General features: G+C 46.9%; 1 protein-coding gene across 1 annotated transcript in view; it reads right to left on the bottom strand.

The window, feature by feature from the left end:
• The window catches only part of SNX29 (sorting nexin 29), a 547,242-nt gene that overhangs the window by 49,428 nt on the left and 471,692 nt on the right, over window positions 1–26,122 (bottom strand). Inside the window, exon 20 of the mRNA XM_054589590.1 lies at window positions 11,445–11,584. Coding sequence (XP_054445565.1) covers window positions 11,445–11,584 — 140 coding nt within the window. The remainder of the gene's footprint in view (window positions 1–11,444; window positions 11,585–26,122) is intronic.

Raw genomic sequence — 26,122 nt, 5'->3', positions numbered from 1 at the left:
TAATAATGGTGAGATGACAGACTTCCTTTTCAACCCTAATAACCTGTGACCAGCTCCCTGGACTAGATGCCATTGCCCTCCAAGAACCCACATCCCATGGTGAGCTGCTGAAAATTGCAGAATTATATGCTGTTGGTGGGGGGGTGTTGTTTGTTTGTTTTACAGGTATACAAGCACTTCTATGGCTAGCAAAGACCAGAAACAAAAAAACTGCCATGGAGAAGACACTCAGGCAGGGCACTTTGCCCAGAAGTGTCAAACATATGGCTGGTCGAGGGGCCCTCTGGGAAAACAGTACCTTCCACACAGGGAGAGGGCAAGGTGATAGGATGTACTTGGACTTGAAGCAGGAATCTACTGCCTGGGGATTGTGTCGTTGGATGCATCGCTTGTCAGGCCCAAACTATGACGAGGACTTCAGTCAGGGGGCCAGGGGACACTTGGTCTTGAGGGCCTCCTGTCAGAGTTACTCTGGTCACTCTCTCATCATCACTGTCCCCTGGGATTGAGTGGGTCCCTGCCTCCTTCCACCGTGCAGTGCTTCATGCGTTGAACAGATCTAATGCAGTCCCTTTTTACCTGAGAAGACTTTTAAATATCTAATAGGCCATATGTGGCTCACAGAAATTTTGTTTGGCTCACAAATTAGTTTCCAACTATGTAATTTAAAGATTTGATTTTATATCTAGTTATGGGTTTCTGCTATTTCTTGGAAAATTCAAAGATCTGGCAACCTGCAGCCCTACACAGCAGTCATCGCCGGGGGTGAGGAGTGGCCGACCCTCGTAGACAGGGTGTGTGAGCTCCACTGCCCCCCTCCCTACCGTCACACTGTTATGCTTTATTCACTTAGGTGACCTGCCTCTTCCCAGTAGGCACCAGAGTCTGCCATGGACCCCAGTCAAAGGGGGTGAGTTTGGGGCGATTGCTCTGTTGATCCTAGATGCTGGGAAGGTGCCGAGCATCAATAAGCAAGATGCTGAAAGTTTACAAAAACAAGTCAGAAGGGCCCTCCCCCTGGGGCATGTCTGTCCCAATTAGGGGTGTCAGTCCTGATGGCAAGCTGTTTCCTCTCCCAAATAACAATGAGGATGAGAGGTGGAAGCTAAGAGACAGTGACTAAAGGCTGCAATAGGAAAAAAGGTTCCCCTTCTAATTTCTACAAGTCTGTTCCCGGTGCCCTCTGAGCTGGGGGTAAAACATCATGGCTTTGCCCTCTATTGTATCCAAATGAAGCGCCAACACTTCAGAAAAGGGTCAAAGACTCTACAAGCTCAAATGGTCTCTTTCTAATCTAAGTTATTCCAGGACCCCAAGAGGCTATATTTCCCCAAACAGTCACTGAAATGAATTTCCAGGCGGAACTGTTCACAGCACTCCACATGGGAATAAACTGCTCCACTGTGTAAAATGACAGCAAGCAGTCCTCCACTGCCTCAGACAGCCGCCAGTTTCAGAACCCAGTTCCTGCGGAGAGGCCTGCCTGCCTGCCTGCTAGAGGCAGTGGTGTTTCTAAGCAAGGTGGCGGAGCTGAACCCATTCCCAGGGTTTCTAGCAAGAGTCATGACAGGCCAGAGGCCGGCTGGGGCTTGCCAAGGCACTGCTTCCCCTCGGTGGCCCTCCGTGACTTGTTCACGGTGCTCTCCCCGTGACCAGGTGACAGCTGTGCAGTGCCACCTGCTCTGTGGTCCTCAGCCAACTTGGCAGTGAAGAAGGCGGGCAGTTTACTGTTCTTGATGCTCTGAGACTAGCTGCTAATTCTGCGGGAGACTTCTCTGGGAAACTCTCTGCTCTGGGAAATCCTGACCCAGCTTCCCCAAGTCTCCTCCCCTCTCTCCCTTGGGCTATACTGGCTCCGCACTGCCTGCCCTGTCCCCAGCCTCCATCCTGGGCTGTCACCTCTTCTAATTCTTCCTTCCTTCCCTGGGTACCTTCCCCACTTCTGTGTTTACCATTGTCAAGTTTGTATCAGGAAATTGTAAGCCAAGGAATAGGTACAATTTCCAAATTCTTGAAAGAGATGACTCTTTGGGATTTAAGAGCAAGAAGTTAGAATTCCTGGGAGTTCTGAGACTTCCCCAAATCATAACTTAGTCTTCAAATATTCCCAACATTCTTTATACTATTTTTCATTATTGTAGAAATCTAAAATGAGTTGCTTAATAAATAAAAAATATTTAGTTTGGTAGTATTTACGGAGAATCATCATAGCCCGGAGCGAATATTCAAACGCTGAAAAACACTGTTGGAAACTGTTTGAATAACAAAGCACCCAGGGAGTCTCCTAATACAGAATTGCTTATGGAAATCGCTAATATAAGGAGTTACTGTGCTTCCAAAACTTATTTTTTTCTTGGACTACCATTCACATCAAGTATACCGTGCACATAAACTCACTAGTATTTATTTGCAAGAATGACTCATTGTTTGCAGCAGACAGGGCCATGAACACACACTTACAACACAGCATCAGCTAAAACACGCAAGACTGACTCACTAGATCGTGACCACTTCTCTCCTACGAGCTCCTGTCCCAGTTCCTGGAAACGCTGACCTTAACCTTCAACTCTGTGTTGGCTCTTCCTGCTCTTGCTTCTCTCTGCTGGGTGGATTCTTCCAGAGCATGAATGTGAATTGTTGCACTTTTTCACAGGAGAATTAGAGTATTTCTTCCTGATATCTTGACTGATTTTTCTGAGATTTGAAAACGTAGTATTTCCCGACCTGATGCCAAGGTCAGAGTATACGATCCTAACAGACCTTCACATCTTTCTCTTGCTGGGCTCCCAACCTGCCCTCCAGACTTCATAGAGACCAGTTTCTAAACCCAGCACCTCACTGTCACCTACCCTGCTGCCAAACCAGTCCCCCCTCAAGGCCCCTGACCATCATCCACCTAGACATCCAGTCCCAAAAACTTGGCAGTGATCTGGTTCGGCTCTCCCCCGACCCACCTTTTCCCTGGGCTACTATGAAAGCACCCTACCCCGTCTCCCATCCACACTCCATTGTCTCCTCAGCTGGCACCGTGATCCCCCCAAAGCACAGAGCTGATCTCAAAGGCCTACAATGGCTTCCCTTCTCTGAGACCAAGATGGAAACTCCTTCAAGACCTGCGAGCCTCAGGTCCCAGCCTTGCATTCCAGAACATCCTGACCACAGGGCAAGCACCCTGTCCTCTGGCCACAGGAGATGACATGGGCTCTTTGAACTTGGCAGTGGTTCTGCACATGTGGAAAGAACATCTCACCCTTCTATGCCTATCAAAATTCTGCATATTAAATTGATATATGATGGCAGGGTTTGTAATAATCTAAAACATTTTTAAATGCACATGCCATCTGAGCCAGAATCACTCATACGAATCAATCCTACAGACCGACCTGCCAAAATGTGTATTTACTGAAATGCTCCTGGCAACACTGAGGGAAAAAAATCTGGAAACGTCTTAAATTTTCTACTAGAACAAGGTGAAATAAGTTACAAAACAGCCATCACAGTGGATACTATGTAGTTCTCAAAAAGAGTGAGCCAGCTTTATTAAATTCAAAAGGCAAACTACAGAACACTGTGTGAAGGGTGGCTTTGGTTTACATAAGTATTGACAATTTCTGCAGTTACATAAGAAACCCGGCAGTGATCACGGGATAGGGGTGGGGGCACGATGCACATTGGAGGGGTGTGTGACGTGTATTTCATCTTAAATCTTTCTGTAGTGCTTCAGTATTTTTTTTAATACCGTAAGTTTATCACTTCCTCCAAAACGTCTGCTCTCCAGACTCTCCTTCCCCCAAGCTCCCTTTCTGCTGGTAAAAATAGTCACACACACACACAGAGCTTACTATGTGAAAGGCGCCGCTCTAAAAGCTTGGCACACGGGTGCTCCTGTAACCGTCATGGACACCCCATCAGGTGGGTGGTACTGATATCTCCACTGCATAGATGAAGGTACGAGGCCCGGGAGAGCTTAAGTGACATGCTTGGGGTCACCAAGCTAGTCAGTGGCAGAGCTGGGGTACAAACCAGGCAGCCTGACACAATTCCTGGCACCTTGCAAATTCCTATTAAGTCAATGAAAGACATGCTTTCTTGTAATATCATGACTGATACATATGTTGGCGCCTGATCGCTGGGTCCATGTTTAGTCATCTGCATAATATCCCTACCGACCTCCCTGCTGGCCCTGGGGTCTATGAAGAATAGGTGCTCAATAAATGTTTGTAGACTTGAATACAAAGTTTGTCTATATTGCGCATCTCTATCTCTGCCTGGCCTGGCAGGAGCCCGGGCATATCATGGAAGTCCTCTTCTCGTATCACAACCGTTCGTCACACTGGCCGTCTTGTTACCTTGGCCAAGTCACCAACGCCTCCTGCCAGGACCCTAAAAAAGCCTTGCAACCTCACCCCCATCCCAACACCAGTCTCCATCCCACATCCAGAGTGAGATTTTAACAACATAAACCAGGTCATGTCACACCTTGTTCCCAACCAACTTAGAATAAATCTCAGCTCTGACCGGCATGGCTCAGTTAGTTAAGTGCTGTCCCAAAGAGCAAACGGTCACTGGTTCGATTCCTGCACATGCCTGAGTTGTGGGCCCAGTCCCCGATTGGGGCTTGTGTGAGAGGCAACCTACCAATGTTTCTCTTGCACATCAATGTTTCTCTCCCTCTCTTTCTTCCTCCTTTCCCCTTGCTCTAAGAGTAAATAAATATTTTCAAAACAGAGTAAATCTCAGTCATTGTTATGGCCTCCAAGGCCCTGGAGACCTTCTCTCCAGTCTCTGTACTGGCCACACTGGCATTACCTGCCACACTCCGCTTGCGCCTGCCTCAGGGCCTTTGCACTTACTATTCCCTCTCTCTGAACACCCTCCCCTGAGAAATTCACAGGCTCTTCCCTCAGAGAGGTCTTTCCTAACCATTTTATGGAAAACACCCTCTGTGATTCTGTAGTCTCTAATTCTACATTAGTTTTCTTCAAATTAATTTTCATTTAGTGGTATATTATATGTTTATTTGTTCATCTGCCATCTCCCATACTCTGTAAAGGCAGAGGATCTGTAGCTTTTTTCTGTTTTTTCTCTGCTCTATCCCCAGTATTTGCTGAGTACTTAGTAGGTGCTCAAAAAACAGGGGCTGGATGAAAGAGATGTTTGCTGAATATGGGCCCCTTTCAGGGGAGTTTCCATATATCCACTCAGCAGAGTTTCTGTCCTGGAGATGTCCCAGACTCCCCCACTTTCTCTGGAAACTGTAAAAGCCAGGCCCATCGTCCTCTCCCTTGCCCTTCGCCCTCCTCTCTGTGGAGGTGACCTCTCCCCTATTCCCACCAAATGGAGAGAAATGGCAGAAATGGAACATAATCACAGGGATTGGTGGGCTGCCCAGGGGACAGGGAGGCTATCTGGATAGCAGGGAGGAAGAGCTGTCACCTTCATCACTTTCAAAAAGAGCAACTCACTGTGATCTCCTTGGGGGGAGCCCTGTGGATCTGGAGGGCCGGCACCCTGGGGAGCAAAGTTGGCTGCATGCCAGTACAGCTTATTTACATGCCCTCTCTCCAGGTGGCCCCCCCCATGGGAGGGGCCTCTGGGGAAGGACCTTCTGAGGAAGGAGGCTCTAGTGTTTCCCCGCGGGGGAGAACCAGCACCTTTCAGCAGGGCTGCTGTCCGGCCGGCTCTCACCTCCCTGCAAAGCCCGGGCTCAGCTGGGGCACCCAGTTTCCCCAGGGCAGGCCTGGAGTCACTTTATCCAGCGCTGGAGAAACCAGGAGGGGAAGGAGGGAAAGAGAGGCTCACTTCAGAATAATTCATTTTATGGCAGTTACCCAACAGGTCAGTACTTCTCATTTTGTACAGAAGGAAATTCAGACTCAGAGAGGCAAATCCTTGCCCAGGATCACCTCCTTCTTAGTGGCAGAGCTGGAATATCACTGACTCCAATGTCCCCACATTTTCCATTTGGCAAACGGGTCTCAAACTCATCTGCCTTTGAGGACCAGGTAGCTGATGTGAATCAGTGAAGCAGCCCAAGGGCAAATGCAAGGGGGAGAGGTCAAAAGGCACCAGGCTGGGGGATACTTAACCCATCGAAAGTCTTTCACATTTTTATATATTCTCTATGCCTTTCAATTCAATATAATACCAAGTTATTACCACTTCAAGGTATATGTGATACATGCTATTTCTCTCCTTTTTTTTTTTTACTAAAAGTAACTTTTATTATCTTTTCTTATTTAAAGAGCAATGAATATTATAAGAAAATTTTTAAAAATGAAAACAAGCAAAAAGATGGCCCACAATTTTACCTACCTGAAAAAAACCCCACTATTTTTTAAAATTGAGGTATAATTGACACAAAACATTATATTAATTTCAGGTGTACAACATTATAATTTGATATTTGTATATATTGCAAAATGATCACAATAAATCTAGTTAACATCCAGCACCACACAGTTATAAAACCTTTTATATTTTACTTATATATTTTTAATATTTTTCTTTAAAATACTGTCCACACCTAAGCAGCCTCCAGTCTAGCCATGTTTTGAGACCTCATGAATAAGATCTATATTCCTTTCTGGCAACTGGGCAGTGCTGAAGACTTTGGAGCCTGGAAGGTTTGGGCTAACAAAGCAATGTGAGTTAAAGGTTTCTAGCAAGGAGCTGAATAGTTCCTCTTAGCAGCAACTGGTAAAGTCAAAGTATCAACTAAAGTTCAGGTGACCTCTGGCGGTGCACAGTTTGGAGCATTTCATCCTCCAGCTAAAAACCCCTGATCACTGGGAGAACAACGACAGCTCATATTTCCGCAAAAAATAAATTTAACAACTTTAAGAGTGAATGTGGCAGCAGATGGGGGTGGGGAGTGGGGCAAACATCGACTGCATTTTCTGCTGAAAATCCAGTTGGGAATTTGTGCTGTGACCTACATTACGCTGGCTTCCACCCCCATAACTTTCTCTCCCCTCAAGGAACAGCAGAATATGATACATTCCTCAAGGATAAATTACTCTCCAAAAAAAAGGCCCCATTTTAATAGCATGCTGAATGACAGCACAGCAAATCATTTAAGCCTTCACTGATTTGCAGTCCAGTTCCTCAGAATAAATTCTTGGAATCCACGCCTCCCTTCATTAATGTGCTTTCAAAAGCACACCTGATATTTCCCTCAGTATCTGCTAACATCTGCCATGTGTCATGTCTGAGTGTACACCTTTCTCTGAAATGCCTGGGTAACACAAAGAATATGGGGCTCCCAAAGGAAGAAGGTTTTGGGGGGCTGCCACTCATCTACTTGCCATTTTGGTGGGCAGGCTCTAGTCCTCACCTGGGCCACACTGATACACAGAGTTCAAAATGGAAAAGAAAGGGCTCACTTCCTACTGCCCTACTTTCTAATGCAGAGACTGCTGCTGGCATTAGCAAGAAAGGCAACGGGAGGCAGAGAGATTTGGAGAAAAAATTCAGCCTGCTGATTCTTCAACTCTCAGATCTGTACAGATGGCAGAATACTTGGAAGTCATGGTGCCCCTTACAGAACACAGTGAAATACTGACACAGTAAACAGAAAAAATAAACCAGAAAAGTGTGTGCAAAAGCAGGTCCCATGCAATATTGGACTCTAGGCTGCACAAGCCTGAGAGTTTTAAGGAATACTTATGGGAAAAAAACAAAACACCAAAAGGAAACCACAAGCAAATTCTACCCACAGGCTTTTATGCCCCTGCCCATCTTCCCTCTCCCACCCCAAACTGCAATGGGGCCACCTTTTCTGAAGTTTAGCAGTGGACTAGCTCATGAACATACATGGGAGCACAAAGGTGAGCCAAATGGATCATGGGTAACATGCAATGTCTGATCCTCACATACAAACCCTGTATGGAGAGGCCATCTGAGCAGTGGGTAAGAGGCAGAATGGCAAACTCGAGTGTCTACAGAGGTCAGGCAGGGAATGTGAGTGAGTGATGCCACTGGAATACATGAGAAAAACAGCCAAATACCAAAAAGAAATAGCAAGGAAGGTTCAGCTCAGTGTCTAAGAGACAATGGTGGGGGGTCGGGGAGGAGCTCCATGGAGACAAGGTAGCATGTTAAGCAAAGCTGTAGCCACATGTGGTTGAGTGAAAAGTAGAATAGGCATTCGTCTATCCCACTGCCAGAACAAAATACCACACAGTATTTGTGCCTTAAGCAACAGATTAATTTCTCACAGTTCTGGAGGCTGAAAGTCCAGGGTCAAAGAGCTGGCAGATTCGGTTCCAGGTGAAGGGAGGCAGCCTTCCTGGCTTCTGGACAGCCGCCTTCTCATTGTGTCCTCACATGGCACAGAGAGGACACTTAGGTCACCCGGCCGCTTCTGATAGGGCCACTGATGTCATCATGGGAGCCCCACCCTTGTAACTTCATCCAAACCTAACCACTTCTAAAAGACCCCAAATACCATCCCATTGGAGGGTAACACTTCAACATATGGGTGTGGGATGGGAGGAAAAAGCATTCACTTTATAACAAGGTATGACTAATTCTCATTTTCAAGAAACATGTGACATCTGATTTTTTAAAATCTGACACCTCCTAATTTTTTGATGATGGTAACACTTCAATTATGAAAAACAAATAATCAAGCCCGATTGGACTGGTCAGAGGGTCAGGCTCCATACTTAGGTCGTAGGTTTGTCATCCACGCCCCAAACATGGGCTCTGGGACCAAAGAGCCCAGGCTCCTCACGTGCTGGTAGGGAACCAAGGGGTCAGCTAGGTAACTTCTCAGAGCCTCACTTTCCTCAGCAGTATGAGCTGGAACCTTAGGACATTGCCCTTCTTTCTACTGACCACTTTGGAAGGTTCCACCTAAGACAATGGAGGTGTGTGCCCACCTAATAGGCTCTCGGGGAGATAAGGCAGGTGAACCGTTAAGCCAGTGCCTACAGTAAGTGCTCACCAAAGGGAGGGGAGGAGGAAGGGAGCTGCACCGGCCAGGTACACAAGACCATTCGTGTTCAGTAGCTATAGCTGATCTTTGGGATCCTGAATAACCAGTTGAAAGAGCCACGGAAATCTGTCAAGATTTACTTGAAAAATATGCTTTTTAGGGTTTATTTCCTCACCCAAGAGTTTTTGTTTTTAAGCTAGGAATCTCTTCGGGGAGCTCCTGAGCTGAAATACCGTCTCACTGTTTTCCGTGGGAGCACACCAACTGGAAATGATCACGTGGCTTCACCAGCTTCTCTCCCATTTCCCCAAATGAAACAACCTGCAAATTTTCTGACCTGTAACCCCATCTCACTCAAAAAGACAAAGATGGAGAGGGAAGCTTAATTTGGAACTGCAAGGAAAGCCAACAGAGAAAAGCTGTTTAATTCATCTGGGGTCCAGACCAATGTTCAGTCAGAAATCTGATGTCAATATTGTGTCATTTGCCACAATCTCCTACTGAAATTCTTTGTGTTTTTTAAAGCCCATGAAATTGAACCTTATGTTCTCTGTGCTAATCAGGCACAAAAGGTTTCTCTCCCAGCTCTGATTAATGGCAACCAGTGCAGCTGGGATTGCACAGCACACTGAGACACTCTCATTAACACACAATTTTCACAGTTCCTCAGGCTAATGTTTGGTAAACGCTCGACCAGAGATGCCAGGATGTGCCAGGCAGGAAGGCCACCAGCTTGCTTGCGTGGGGCAGGGTTTTCTCCTTCTACACTCGTGGCATGCAGCCTTTCTTAGCATCTGAGCCTTAGGACCAACTCTCTAACTCAATTTTCATCAGGGAATTTAGCCAAAACGCACAAGACTTGGTGAGAGGTTAATTTCCAGTACACATCCTGGGCTGGGGAGCTGCCTTTAAAACAGGAACTCTCTTCATGAACTACTGTGGCACTTTTAGAACAGAGAGATCAAGGTTCTGGCATCACAAATAATTGAATAAGAGAAAAACATAGTTTTCCATACAGTGGGCGTCTTTTATCACAGGCAGCACGATAAAATTATATCTTCTCACAAAAGCTTAAAACGACCAGAAAAGCATAAGCAACCAGCTTGGCTGCCATTTCAAAGGCCCTAAGCAGGTAAGAGGGGCAGTGCTGCCCATCACGGTCTGGTTGGAAGTTTAACTTGGAAACTGGGGAAGCTGATGCTGAAGGAGCACCCCCACATTCAGAAGCAGAAATAAGCCCCATTTTATGTTACAGCATCATTGTTAGAACAAATCAGACCCTCAGAACACCATTTCAATGAAAGGAAATTCTTACCTCAGTAAATCACACAGGCTCAGACCAGCATTTCTCAAATGAGAGCCCCAATCCCATTTTGGGGAAGCCACAGGTTTGCTATGTGTTTCTGTATTGTGTTTCTATTATGATGATAATATTTTAGAAGTAATGGAATTATATTCTACAACATCTAAAGACTCTTTAAAAACTAAGTACTGCTTCACCATTCCGGTTCTCAAAACTTTAAGGATGTAAATGTTTCAGGCTGTTAAGAGACCTAACAGGAAAAGTGGACTCATCAGTGATAAGGTAGTGACACCAAGTGACAGGCACCTGCTTGAAGGCCGCTGCACAAATAGATGTTTCCAGGTTATGTGACCCAGGAAAGATAATGAGGAATGGAGTCAGTAGGTCTACTGGCATGGCACGTGGCAAACACAAAAGACCCGCTGCACACCACTGTGAGCAAAGATTTGGTTTCAGAAAAATGGCCACAGCATTGCATTGACAACTTTGAACTGTAATGATTTTGTGGGAGGAGGGGGATAATGGCGGAAAGAAGGGGAAGGGTTGTCAAGGAACATGTATAAAGGACCCAAGGACAAAGCCCAAGGGGGGAAGGATTGAGGGTGGGAGGTGGGGGTGGGCATCGTGGGGGGTAAATGGAGACAACTGTACTTGAACAACAATAAAAAAAAAATAAAATAAAAATTTTTTAAAAAGACAAAAAATTTTTTTGACTTTCAATAAGGACATATAAAAAACAAGGAATTTATACCTCGTTTTAAGTCTGTTTACAGCTAGTTTTAAGTAACTAATATTAACATGAAAATCATTTAAGTTGGTACCAGTGAGAGTCTGAGAATTTTTCTTTGGGTTTAATACCCAAACAGAAGACACTGAGAGAACATTTTAGCTCTGGAACACCTGTGAGCTGCACAGAAATGAATCTTTCCTGTGATCACAATGCATGAAAGTATAAAATAATGTAGTCCTGAATTTATCTGCAAACCTCAAATCTACAACACTCATTTGCAGACTCACGCTTTCACGAGCCTTTAGAACTCCAAAGCGCTGTGGCCTGAGTCACCCCGCCAGCGTCTCCCATGGCTCCTGGGGCACACTGGGTCCTGGGGTGTCTAGGACACAGACATGCTTCACTGCCCATCGATGGAAGAGAGAAAAAAGGACATGTGGGCAGAGCACGTGCCCGTGAATGGTACTTACACAAAGAAGGGCATCAGCTGAACGAGGGTCTCTTTCTTGGGATTGGTGGCAAACTCGGGGACCATCTGGATGACTTTGTTCATGACGTTGCGCAGGTAGTTCTGGAGCTGCTTCCTTCGCTCCTCTACAAACTTGGCATCCTGAGGAAACAGAGAGACAGGTGTGCTCAAAGTATGCTTTCCTCACCTATCCATAAACTTTCCCCTAGAACATGCAATGATCAATCATTATGACCCAGACAGTTAACATGTATTGAGTGACTGCCACATGTAAAGGGTGTCTCAGGCTTTGCATGTATGATCACATTTAATAACAGAGAAGACGCTCATGATATTAAGTGGGGGAAACAAGGTCCATCAAGCTCCCTACAGTGTGTTCCTAGAAATGAATGAGGCCTTAGCAACTGTGGCTATTATTTACTGAGTACCTACCATGTGCTAAATGTGGTGCTGGGGGCGAAGGGACACACACACACACACACACACACACACACACACACACACACACACACACGGTCATTGCTGTGGCCCTGGTGGAGGTACAGGCCACTGGGGGAGACACAGATAAATCTAGTGTCCACACAGGTGAGTATATAATTATCAATCACATTAAATGCCACCCTGCAGAGAGGGTGCTTAATTTTGCATTCATAAGAATTTTCTCAAATATAACTCTGTTGCTACTATTTAAGAAAGATTTTATTAATAAGCAAATTCTACCTCGTCTTGACAAACCAGGAGAAAGGGCAGCACAGGCCTACCCCCCCACCCCCACGCCAGGCCGGGTGCGCCGTGCGTGCGGCTCCTGCGGCAGTGCAGGTCGGGCGCAGGCGCCACCCCGCCCTGCTCCGGGCCCTCCTGCTCACACCCCCACCCCGCCCTGTACCTCCTTGCCCCTCTCAAGCAGGGCCAGCTTCCCAGGCGTGCACCCTGCGCGGTCACACAGTGCCAGGGTTTGGACCTGTGTGATGATCTGCTGTCCCCTCCTGGCAATTCTTAATAATTTGGGGACAAGGGGACCCACATTTTCATGTTGCCCTGGACCCTGCAGATTTATAGCCCATCCTGTTCATTCCAATCTGCACTGGCGGCCCTGGTTTATAACAAGGAAACCCTGGCCAGCGAGGAGGCAAGAAAGGCTTTCTCTGAGGCAGTGGTGCTCTTTCTGGACTGACGGCCAAGAAGGGTGAATGAGGGACCAGCAGAGAGGGTGGTGGGAGAGACAAGGTCCTTCATCCTCACAAGAACAGAAGCAGCATACTCTGGTTAATGTCACACGACAAATGAAGACATTGCGACCTAGAGAGGGGCTGGGCAGCTCACCCAGGAGGTCCCTCACCTCCACCCCACACGCCCAGTGTCAGCACAGAGCTGGCCCCAGGCAGGACTCAGTAACAGTCTGCTGAATGGGGCCTCATGCTCAGAGCCACCTAAGAACCACCCAGTATGCGCCCTGGTCTCTGGTAGAATCCCCACAAGGCCCTGCCTAGGACTCAAGCACGGCAGGGAGATTCTTTCAGAAGTGCCAGATTTAGCAAATAAATATACAGGACACACAGTGAAATTTGAATTGTGATAACCAGTGAGTCATTTTTCAGTTTTCATAACTCAATATTCAATAATTCATAATACAATAATTTTTCAGTGTTCAAATGTGTACCACACAATAAAACCCTCCCATGCAATATTTGGGACACACTGAAACTAAGAAATTATTCATTGTTTATCTGAAATTAAAATTTCACTGAGTGTCCTGTACTTCATCTGGCAACCCTCCTCTGAGCAGCAGGTGGGAGGAAGAAACACAGGGGCCACTTCAGGTCTCAGGAGGTCCTGGAGCCCCAAGCCACTCCCCGATAGCTGCCTCGGCGGCGACCTTCCTCCAGAGGGCCGGCAGGAACGGAGCCCTGCCGATGGCCACCCCCCTCACCACCAGCACAGTCCAGGCAGCGGGTAGAGCAGTGTGCTAGAACCACCTGCAGCCTGGCGGAAGCGCAGGTGCGCTGAGTGGGCAGAGCAGAGGCACGGGGCCAGGAGAGCTGCAAGTCCGGGCCCAAGCTGGAGCCACCCAGCCTCTGCTGCTCCTGGCCTGAATGCCACGTTCTGCTCTGGGGTCTCCACGTTTCAACCCATCATTAAGCAATTAGATGCTGCTCTTTGGGAAGGTGGTTAATATGCCAGGTTAGTGCTGAATTGCACTAATTAAACCTAGTTTTTCATCTATACAAGAAGCCCTCAAGGACAGCTTGAGAGGCACGGTTGTGTGAAGGAAAGAAAGGAGCTAATCAGCCTTGGAAGATCTGGTGCAGAGTTCTCCCTCTTCTGGGGAAGGCTGCTCAAAACACTAAAGCAACAAGGAGAAACTGGAGATGGCTCCTCATGTGACTTGCTGGGTTGGTCTACAGCTTCCTGGGAAGGTGAGGATTCTCAAAAGGAAGGTCAGAGGATACACCTGGGAGTTGAATCTGCCCATCTCCACTTGATTAGCATCTCTTCTCCCTCAAGCCCCAGGGGCAACAGTGACTTGGCAGAAAGGTTATCACTTTGGAGGAATTCCAAATCCTTCCCAAATACTGATTCCTCAAGCTAGCCGGTCCTGGAAACCCCAGCCAGCTCCTGAGAAAACCCAACATGGCAGCAATGTGAATTTGATATCCAGGCAATTTTACCAGAGCCATTCAGAAAAAGCAACACTGTCTATGGCGTTTTTATTCTTGCCCCACACTCAGTGCTTTCCTTGCCCCATCTCTTCACCACATCTCTGAGGCTGGAAATTGAGGCTCAGGCATGGTAAGAAATTTGCCTGGGCTCAGAACCCAGCGTTTCAGGTCTTGAACCTTTCTTTGAGCAATGAGAGCTGCCCTCAATCCAGAAATTCTTGAATTTACAGAAGAAACATCTACAGGACCCCTACACCGCAGGCTTACTGGTTGGCCTTAGCAGAAAACATTTGCTGTACGAACAGAAGGTGCCTGTGGCCTGCGTGCCTGACTGCCAGGGATGCTGCTTTCTTGGTCCCGGAGGTGCCAACATGGCAGGTCACGCACACGACTGGGCAGACCGCGTTGGGGCAGAGGCCACCTCAGAGCAATTCATGGAAGGCTGTATGCTTTCTTGTGACTGCCATTTCTGTTTTTGCACTTTTTTTATCATGAAAATTTCAAAATATGGCAAAAAGCAGAGCAAATAAATCCCCATAACCTTTTAAATGTCTTAACTCTTCCATATTTGCTTCATCATTTTTACCTTTTTGCTAAGATGTTTTAAATTAGGCCCTGAACACTTCAGTGTGTATTTCTAAATGACTAAGAACATTTTCCTATTTATCCATTATCCTCTATAACAAAATAAATGGTATTTTTTGGTGTTGTCTCATACCTAACATGAATTCAAACATTTGTGTTTTCAAGTGTGCCTGCTGCTTCTGGAACTTTCGAAAAGAGTTGTAGTCCTCTCCAGAACAAGCTGACAGTTCCTCAGCAGGTCAAATGCGACACTGTTCATAACAGAGTCCCCTGGGGATCGGTCGGGTGCCAACCTTCTGGTGAAGGCAGTCCTGCCCTTTCACTCCAAGCTGCTCAAGGCTTGTGTGGCCTAACAACATGTAAACCAGGGCCTCTCCGCATAAAATCCAGATTCCTGGCCTCCCTCAGAAAATGAGCAGAGCTGCCCTCAGGAGCTGGGAGCACACAGCCAACGCTGCACCCTGCCCACTTCCCCGGTCCCGCCCTCTGCCCGGCTTCCCAGGCCTGAGTTTGAGACCCCTAATTTATGCCAGATACACAGACAGTAGGATTGCCTGAGGCCCCACAAAACCATTGAAGAGACCACCCACCCTGTGAGATGATCATACTCCGAGTTGAGATGACATTCCCTCAGGCAGGCAGAGTGATTCACATTGCCCTTTTTAAGTCAGGTGGAAAACCATTTGGAGCCTCAGGCTTCTGATGTGTAAAATGGGGATAAGGACGGCGCCCACTTCATGTATGATAACATAAACTAAGCCCCTGGTAGCTTAGGCATTGCCTGCCAGTCTCAGAGATAATGCTGATAATTCACGGACGCTCAGCCAGGGTGCTTTTATTCAAGGAGTGGCTACATGTCTGGGGTGGGACAGGCAGGTAAGTCGGTGAGCGCTCAGGCAGGGCCTTGTGCTGGGATGCTCTAACCCCCGGGTGCTCAGGGAAGTGCGCAGGGAGTTTGCAGGAGGGATGGAGAGAGGGTTTCACTGTGCGGAAGTGAGTCCTTGAAGATGCTACTTCAGCTTCTCTTAGAGGAAAGCCATCATCAGGTGGTCCAGGTTGTACCCTCAGGTGGAGGAGGGGCCGGGCAGGTGGAGGGAACAGCAAATGCAAAAGCCATAGGCAGAAGGAGCTTGGCTTGCTAAAATGACAGTAAAAAGGCCTCCCACAGCTGGGCTTAGTGGGTCCAGGGAGACGAGACTGTAGTGGCAACAGGGGTCCAATCACATACAGCCCTGGAGACCATGGAAAGAAGCCGATGGGAAGTGGGGCACAGGGGGTGCATGGTCTCATAGCACTTAGAAACACTGCTACTGGGAAAATAAGCTGTAGAAAGCTTTAGGTAGAGAGGTCTTTCAAAAATCTCTCTCCTGTTTCAAGTTCTTCGTCGGCTCCCTGTGTACTCTGTCCACCACCCAACACTCACATCTAAACCCTAGCAGGGGCTTCACAGGAACCCTCACAATGTGGCGCTTACATGCCCTGCCAATCTCACTACATGTCACCCTGTCCCCACCCGCAACACCCACTCAACCTCTTCAACACATTAGCCCCTGACTTTCTTCACGTGCCCTGCACATCGTCTCCAAATGTTTCCAGGGCTTTCATGAGCTGTTCCCTTGGCCTGGAACGCCTTGCCATTAAGGCCTCTGCTCTCGTGCCCCCACCTCCTGGAGGCCTCCCGGACCTGCCAGCTAGAGCTGCCCAGGCCCTCCCCAGCCGCACCCTGTTCTCGTTCCTTCACAGCCCCTACCACTGCCTGGAATGGTCTCATTGGTTCCTCCCGTGCTTCCTCTACGCGATTGTTAAGTCTCAGGAAGGCAGGAACCTATTATTGCCAGAGCCTGACACAGTGCCCAGAGCTCACAAGGGCCCCGGTAAATATTTGTTGTAAGAACGAGTAAGTGTTGGGGGCATATTTAGGGGAAGCAAGGCAGGCCACCAGTGAGAATGGTTTGGAGGCTGTTGCCAAGTTTAGGCAAGAGATGACAAAGATCCCCACTGTGGAGTGGGATGGAGAGAAGTCTGGCCTGTAAACCAGCTCCCTGGTCCCAATCCCTCTGGGCAGGGAGTGAAGTGCAGAATATCAGTAATAAGTGAATGAAGACAGGCAGCTGGTCCTTTAGAGACCCCATTTGTCACACGGGGCTCCCAAAGGGGAGATCAGCATCAGTGTAGGGGCCTGTCCCACTGGATAGGGTCCAGTGCTTAAAGAGCCAAGGGGTGTTTGTGAGATTTTTTGCTTGGGCTCGTTGGGCTTTAGCCAAAACGTGGCATTAAAAGTGACGGGACTGGACGGAAGCCCAGCCCATGGAATCTGCCAGGCTCCTCTGGTGGTCGCTTAATAAGTCCTCGCTACCCGTGGCCCTGCTGTCATTTCATGTGACATTCCAATCATAATACTTTTGTCAATTATGATTTAGAAATAATAACAGAGAGCACTGGGAGTTAGTCCTCGCTTTACAAAAGAACATTCAGGACTATTCTAATGGAAGTATTTTTTTTCCCCTCCAAAAAAGGTTCATTTTATTTTGAGCTTCAAGAAGATAAAGACACTATCGAATTAAGAATAGCTATTTTTAAAACGATAGAATGTTGTGAATGAGATGACAAGCTATGGTTTCTAAGAAAAATGTGCAGGTACCCTGCCCCCTGCAGTTTTACAGCCTTTCCTTCCTTGGGTCATTCCTGACAAGTGCGTCTTCTTGACTGCAGCTCCCCTCTCCAAGGGGACCTTCCCCAGGAGCTGCCCTTTGTGTGAGCTGTCAGCTGCGCAGAGGTGATTCTCCATCTCCAGAGTTCCCTTTTATATTCATCTAGGAATATCATGGTGTTTTTAAAATAAATAGGAGGTCCACTCCATCAGGAGCAGCAGGCAGCTCGCGCCCTGTTGAGAGGCGGTTTGCTTCACAGTCAGCTGATCTGTAAGCACATCACTGTCTAGAGAATTCTGGAACATTGGCTGGGACTCTCAAGGAGCAGGGCATTAAGATCCCCTGGCTATGAGATTCCCTCCCATGCCCAGTTCTGATGAGACTGGGCACAAAGGAAGACAGATTTCCAGCGTCCCTGAAATGAGATGGGAGCCATAAACCAGGCCTGGCCAGTGCAACTTGAGTGGGAGTAAAGCAGCCACGCTCAGGCCCAGCACCAGCAAGGAAAGTGCTCTGCAACACTCCCCTTTCCCTCTCTCTTCCCCTCCTCCAGCAATGTGTGGAGGCCACACGTGGAGATGGCAGAGCCACCTGAAAGAAGGAAGGTGACCAGAGCCATCCAATAGGCATTGGGCTGCGACACGAATGAGAAAATACCTTCATTGCTGAAAGGCACAGAGTTATAGATTTACGCCACACGCTGGTGGAGGACTTGGGTTAATTATGCTGATTCACACATGGCTTACTCAATAACCCTGCTACAAGGCCACCCTTGTCCAAGGCAGCGTGCCCTGAATGAGTGGGTGCTGGTAAAGAGATGTGGCCCTGCCCTGGGGGAGCTTAGAGTCTAGGAGAAAAAGGAGGCAAAAAGCAAGGACAGGAGTGCGTAGTGGTCTGTACTATGGCGGAGACATGTGTGTGATGAACATGAGGAAGGAGGACAGACTTGACCTGGGAGGCGGTGCTTTCAAAGGTGAGACCCACCGAACGAGAGGAGGGCAAAAATGGAGGCGGGAAATACATAAGAATACTCAAAATTGATTAAAGAGGAAAATGTAAGGCTCAAATCCACAAATATCCTTGTCCTGGCTGGTGTGGCCAAGTGGTTTGAGCGCCAGCCTGCGGAACGAAATGGCGCCGGTTCAATTCCCAGTCACGGCACATGCCTGGCTTGTGGTCCAGGTCTGCAGTTGGGGGTGTGCGAGAAGCAACTGATCAATGTTTCTCTCACATATAGATATTTCTCCCTCTCTCTCTTTCTCCCTCCTTTCCCCTCTCTCTAAAAATAAAAATAAAGAGAGAGAGAAACCATAAAAATCCTAGAAGAAAACATAGGCAGTAAAATCTTAGACATTTTTCACAGCAATATGTTTTCTGATATATCTCTTTGGGCAGGGAAACAAAAGAAAAAATAAACAAATGGGACCACATCAAACTGAAAAGTTTACTCATAGCAAAGGGAACCATCAACAAAATGAAAAGATAACCCACTGCAAGGGAGAACATATTTGTCAACGATATAATGGATAAGGGGTTCATATCCAGAATTTATAAAAAACTCATACAACATCAAAAAACCAACACTTCAGGTAAAAAATGGGCAAAGGATCTGAACAGACACTTCTCCAAAGAGGCCATACAGATGGCCAATAGACATATGAAAAAATGATCAATGTCACTAATCATCAGAGAAATGCAAATTAAAACTACAGTGAGATACCACCTCACACCTGTCAGAACGGCTGTCATCAATAAATCAACAAACAACAGTGCCGATGAGGATGTGAAAGGGGAACCCCTGTGCACTGCTGGTGGGAATGCAGACTGGTGCAGCCACTGCGGAAAACAATATGGAGTCAAAAAATAAAAAATGAAACTTCCTTATGACCCAGCGATTCCACTTCTGGGAATATACCCAAAGAAATCCAAAAAGCTAATTTCAAAGAATACCTGCACCTGTATGTTCATTGCAGCATTATTTACAATAACCCAGATTTGGAAACAGTCCAAGTGTCCATCAGTAGATGAGTGGATAAAACAACTATAGGACTTTACACAACAGAATAGCACTCAGCTGTAAAAAGAAGGAACTTTTATCTTTTACAATTTATCATAGCATGGATGGACCTGGAGTATATTATGCTAAGTGAAATAAACCAAGAGAAAGGCAAATACGATATCAGGTTATTTATATGCGGAATCTAATGAACAATGAACAAACAAATTAAAAACAGACTCAGAGATACAGAGAACTGATGGACAGCTTTCAGAAGGGAGGAGGGTTGGGGGTTGGGTAAAAAAAGCTGAAGGGAGTAAGCAAAAACAAACAAACAAACAAATCCATAGACACAGACAACAGTATGGTGATTACCAGAAGGAAAGGGGGATGGGACCAGGTAGAAAAGAGTAAAGGAGGGGATAAACGGTGAGGGGTGGTGAACACATAATACAATATACAGATGACGTGTTGTAGAACTGTACACCTGAAATCTACATAACTTTATTAACCAGTGTCACCCTGCAAATTCTATAAAACTGGAGGTAGGAAGACCAGTCGGGAGACTGGTGAGGTCACCCAGCAGGAGGTGCCCATGTGTGGCCAGGGCCAGTGGCTAGAAAGAGCAGTGAAGGAGCTTGAAGTCTATTTTAGAGCTAACAACCCAAGTGGAGGTGCTGATGGGTTGGAGTCATTCATTTGCTCATTCAGTGATCCTGTCACTTATTAGCTCATTCACTCACTCAACAGACATTCCTCAGGGCCTACTGTGAAGCAGGCACTGTGAATAAGAAGATAAGATGCGGGTCCTGCCTCCACAGAGCTCACAGTAGGTTGAAAAAGAAAGGCAAATCAGTGATCACAGAACAGGGAGATAAAGCCATGAATACATATGATAAGGGTGTGCCAGGGTCTCCGCATAGGCACACAGAGATGCCTTCCCAGAGGACTGTATGATATGATAATCATCCTAATAGTAGTAGCATTTACCATGCAGATCCTCTGCCAGGCCCTGGGCTAAGCACACGTGCATTTTTTATTTTTTCATTTAATGCTCAAACACCCACTCAGATAGGCACTTTTTAGTATTCCTGTGTCAGAGAGAGGAAGCTGAGGCTCAGAGGGGTTAAGTGCCAGTGCCAAACACACAACTACTGATGGTGGAGACAGGAATTGGCCCCAGGAAGCCTGTGCCTATATCCACGCTGTTCTGAGACAGAGAAAGGGGTTCTGGTCAGGGAGCAGCCTAGAGGGGACACAGCTGGAGGGAACCGCAGGATTGAGGATCAGAAGGACACTGAGAAAGGCAAAGCTGGAGGGGAAAATGAGGGCAGACCTGGGGGTCATGTTAGAGAATGTGGACTCCACCCTTGGGGTGACATATTTTAAGTAAGAAAGTGCCAATGAGCTACTCCCTTCATGAGACTGAAAAGAAGATTCTGATGCTTCAATTTTAAACAGCTCTATCTTGTGCCTATCACTCTATTTTGTCCCTGGAGTACTCAAAATCTGCCTTTTCTCTTTCAAGTATTGGTCAGCTGGGAGGTGTGGGTGCAGATCATCTAAACCACAGGCTCAACTTCCCCATTCTGGGATGCAGGGAATGAACCGCATTTCAGGGCAAGTACCACAATCCTGGGAGCTCTGCTCTATTTCAGGTGGGAGGCTTGCCCTTGCATCAGTGTTACAGAAAACAAAGCAAAGCAAAACAAAACCTCATAGACATAGACAACAGTATGGTGATTACCAGAGGGAAAGCGGGTGAGAGGAGGCAGAAGATGGTAAAGGGGGGATAAATGGTGATAGAAAGGGACTTGACTTTGGGTGGTCAACACAAAATACAATATACAGATGATGTATCACTGGATTGTGCAATGATTAGTTGGGTATGATGGACCCTCCCAGCAAATTCCCAAACATCAGTGAGACCCTTTTATTAGATTTTGATGAGGTGATTTTAGCAAAGTCGCACAAAGTATCTTCACTTGATTAGCTCAGGGAAATAATAAAACTGCAGACTTATCTTCACAGTGAAGTGGTCATGAGGGAGGTCCTGATGGTCACATCTGGGCCAAACAGCGGGGTGTGGGACCTGGCTGCTTGAAACAGGTTTTGCTTGACAAGCTTTTTTTCTAGGCACTCCGCAGCTGGAATGCACCAGGTATGGATGGCAGAGGGGAGGGAAGAGGGCCTTATTTAGAGCAGTTTGGGGAGTAGAGGGGAGAGGAAGGCTGGGAAGTGTCTCTAAAGTGTCCTGGTGAGGATTTTATGCTATAGGCCTCATCAGATGCCCACTAATTCAGACTTCAGAGTCACTGTCCTTCCAGAAGGGACAGAAAAGCAAAGTCCCATTAATTACTTTATCCCAGTAACTCAACCCTGCCACCATTTATCAAACAAGTAGTGTGGTAATCGACTGGAAGAGACAGAGAAAGAGAAGAAAGAAGCCCTTTTGTGAGGCTTGAATTATCATCCCCATTTCACAGGTGGTAAAATGGAGGCACAGAAGTAGCTTACCCGGAGCACAAACAGTTAAGTGGTGGATACAGGATTTGAACTGGGCAGTCAGGTTCCAGGTCCTGTTCTCATTTGCCATACCAGGCTGCCCCCAGTGAGTACTGCTTCTGAGTCTTGGTCTTGTAGGAGAAGGGGCAAGCCACGTGAGGAGTGAGGGTGGACCCCAAATTGACCTAACTTAGAAAAACCCCCTGGGCCTTCCAGGATGAACCTGAACAGTGACTGGGCCAGAGTCTTTCACAGTACATTTGAGGTCACATTCAAGCTCTGGTCATATTCCTTCCTGCAGAGAAGCCTTCAGTTGCTCCCTAGTGCTTTCAGGATCAATTTCACGTTCTCTCAGCTGGCACCAAAGCCCTTCATCAATCAGCTCCCTCTGGCCTCTCCAGCCTCATCTGCTTACCAGGGCAGGGCTCGCCTGAGCAGAGCTCCATTCCCTGAGCACTTCCAGGTCCCCAGAGAGATATTCCTACCCCCAAATCCATATCAGTGTCTAAAGTAAATGCTTCCCTAAATCCCCTGGCGGGGGAAGCTGGCTGCTCAGTCTACCAAAGGGCCCAGTCCCAAATGCAGTGTGTCCTTCATTTATATACATTTAACTCTCTCCTAGGCACTACAAGTTCCTCCAGGACAGAGAATCATTTTGCTTGGTGTTGCATCCATCTGCATGTGAACCTTCAGAAAGACACCTACTAAAATGGGCTCCTGGTGGCTAACTGGACTCAAGTCTAAAAAAGAAAAAAAAAAAAAGCCTAGCAGCCACTTTTATACATGGGCCTCTCACACAACCTGCATTTCAGGGAGATGCCTACACTGAAATACCTGCCTCTGCACTGTGTTTCTGCCATCTGAGTGGCTGAGCCAGCCCTTATAAAAGAGTTCCTGGAATCCTATTTCAACCAATCTGGCTGGGGCTTTCCCCATCCTTGGAGCTGCATAGCTCTAACCAACCAGAATGGCTTTATTCTGATCAATCAAACTGCAAGGATTTGGAGTCCTCATTTGCATGAGGACACCAATCAGGGACCAGGGGTGGGGACTTCTGTCCATATAAGCCAGCTCCCCTCTGGTTTTGAGAGCACACCTTCCCTTTCCTCTGAAGACTGAAGAATATGTCTCCCTGGCTGAGCTGAGACAAACTGAAACACCAAAGATGTCTCACCGGAGTGGAGCAGACCAGTCAGCACAAAGCACACCCCCACAAAGAGCAGAACACAGCAGACCATCGAGGATCAGAGCAGAGCTGTCTCACCAAAGGGGAGTCTAGCCCCAGGGCTGCCTCACAGCTGTGCTGGTTTCACAGCGGCACCGCAAACACAACTGAGCTGCTTTGTGCTATATAAAGTTTCCTTCTTCAATGCACCCCAAATTGGGGTTCTTGTTGGCATTGAATTGATGCCAACAACCATTGGTTGATATGCAGTACCCAGCACAAGGCCAGGCTCAGGGCAGACACCCCTGAGTGAATGGCAACAGCTACTATTTGCAGAGTTGCTTACAAGGGGCCAGCACCTTTTCAGCCCATCTAGGACAAAACCCCCACTCCTCACTGTAGCACCAAGGCCAACATGATCTGTCTCCTCCCATTCTTTTCAACCCCACATTTTTCCACTCTCTTCCTCATTCACTATTTGTGAGCCTTCCAGGCCTCCTTGAACGTGCCCCACATACTTATGTCTCCGGGCCTTTGCATGTGCTGTTGTGAATGTCTCAGATGCCCTCCCTACAGAGACCTGCATGACACACATCCACTCACTTTCTCCACATCTTTGCTCAAATGTCTCTTCTGCTCAAATGACAGACCTTCCTGCCCACTGTTTCATCATGCCTACCCCTTTATTTTTCTGTACAGTGATGATGCTATGTATTCCTGATACCTGGTGACAGTTTCTGGAATGCAGTAGATGCTTGATAAGTATTTCTTAACTACACAAACTCTCTGTTGAACATTTTCTTTGCATATGTCTTCCCCTTTAAGGTCCATACTGCTACTTTGCCATTTGACAGTTAGGGAAACTGAGGCACTGAAAAGCTAAGGGATTTGCCCAAGCTCACAGAGCTAATGAGAAATGTGGAAGTTGAACCCCAGCCTATCTCACATCTCTCTCTAGAATCCACATCTTAACCATTTTGCTGGGGTTTTAAATCTTGCACTGAAGCTGTGAACATCTTTGTAAAAATGCAAATATGTTCCCTGGAAAAATAACACATTATCAAGCTCTCAGGTAATGGCTATTAATTATATTAATTATAGTGCATCCCTGCATTATCTGGAAGGGCAAGTTTTGTGGCCCTCGTGGGGTAGTCTGGTGAGGGAGTGCTGTCAGGTGCAAATCTATCCATTCTTAGAATCATGCCTGGCTCCAATACCATTGGTTTCTGGGTTTCCTTTTTATTAAGTTCTGTTCTACCTTTCCTCCAGCCTCCGTATTTTATAGGTTTATTCTGCAGACATGGTTGGTTCTCAGAGGAGCCTCCTCTCACCCACCGTGGAGTCACCCCACCCCTGCCCCCCGACGGCAGGGAGCTGGGGAGGTCTAGAGGGAGGTATGTGGCAAACCCTACCAGCTAATGGGCGTGAAAAACTGGTATCTAGGTGTCTCCAGTCATGAGTTGAAACCAGAGAGAACAATTTCATGTTAATCATAAAATGAAAATGTGTCTCGGCTCTCTTTCTTGCTCAGTAATCTACGGCTAACTATGGTTTGGTGAGGTTGAGGGGTCGCAGGTTGCTAAATGGGAGACCTGGGTCCTGGTCTTATGCTGCCCCCACATTGTGCATGTTCTTGGGCAAGCCAGGTCCACTTCCTTACTTGTAAAAGGAGAAGGCAGGTAACAAGGATCCCTTAGCTTCCTTGTTAGGAAGACATCTTAGGATCTTTGGTTTAGTTAAGCTGTACTTTCCGCTTTCATTCCATGTTTCAAGAGCATTCCCTGTGTATTCTCGTGCTCTCACCAGTGACAGGGCTTCTCCACAGAATGACAATATAAATCAAAACAGATATGACTTGGCTAGTTTGTCAGGGAAAAATGCACAGTGGTCCAATAGCTCCCAAAATCAACATGGCACAGACCTCTGAACTATTGTAGGTCTTCCAACACTATGACCTCTGTAGTGGGAACCTCCCTTAGTGATGAAGAGGCACAAACTTGTCAGTCCATGACCCCATTTAACTTTCTCCATCTGCCGGTGCCTTTTTACTATTTCAGCCCAGGAGCCACCTCTATTCTCCCAAAGCTCTTCTGATAACTTTAAGCTCCTTGCTGAAATCCCCCGTTGATTTTTGTCCCCATCCTTGCCCCCATCTCCTACTGAGAAGTCAGTAACTGCTGCTGTTGGCTGTGAATGGCAAAAATACAAGGCAGAGGGAGAGGAATAAGGAAACAAGTCATAATCACTAGAGTGGCTAAAGCTGCAGAGCTGGTGGGAAGCACTAGGTCCTTGATCAGCTCTTGTGGACCCTGGAGACAATACTGATGTCACTGTCATCACTGTCATCATCATTGTCATTCCCTTTCACAGACAAGGACACTGAAGCTCAGAGATGATACTCACCATGCCCAAAACCAACAAGTAGAAAGTGATGATGCTGGAATTTGAACCTAGGTTGTCTAATACCAGTGCTCTTGCTCCTAAATCCCTGGGCAATAGTTTCAATAATATTTACTTAAAGGAGAAAGAGGATAAACATATCTTATAGGCAATGTGCTGGGCACATCTGGGAGCTCATATAATGACCACTCAGCACCCTGGGCAGTCTCAACCCGGCTCCACAGGGAGGGGAAGGGGGAGGTGGTGACAGACATCTAAGAAGTTATTTACCTTTACCTTTTCCAAAGCCATACAAGAGTAGGAGGGCCAGAATTCACATTCTGGGCTTTTTGACCCAGACCCTACCACTGTCTTTGTACAAAGTTGCTAAATTGTCTTGAATTGTCACCCTCTGTGTTGTGTTAAACAAATTGTGTATGGTAAAGGCAAAGAAACCATGAACTCTGCTTTTCTAATTGGGAACAGAAAGTCCCAAGGAACTAAACACATCTTCACAGTAGAGACATAAAGAACAACAGCAGGAATAATAATAATAATAGCTAACACATTTATGACAGGACACTGTTTTAAGTCCTTTGCACCTATTACCTGGTTTCATCCTTGAAACGACTTTCATGGTAGGGTCTATTGTCATTTCCATCTCCCAGAAGAGGAGTTGGAGGTACAGGGAGAAGCAACACTTGCCCAAGCTCACGGATCTGATAGAGAACTGGCGTA

This window comes from Pteronotus mesoamericanus, unplaced genomic scaffold, assembly GCF_021234165.1.
Source record: "Pteronotus mesoamericanus isolate MK-2021 breed Mesoamerican mustached bat unplaced genomic scaffold, CSHL_Meso_final scaffold_167, whole genome shotgun sequence".
NCBI classification, from domain to species: Eukaryota; Metazoa; Chordata; class Mammalia; order Chiroptera; family Mormoopidae; genus Pteronotus; species Pteronotus mesoamericanus.
Note: the sequence above shows the minus strand (reverse complement) of the source record. Positions and strands in the feature narration are given on the sequence as shown.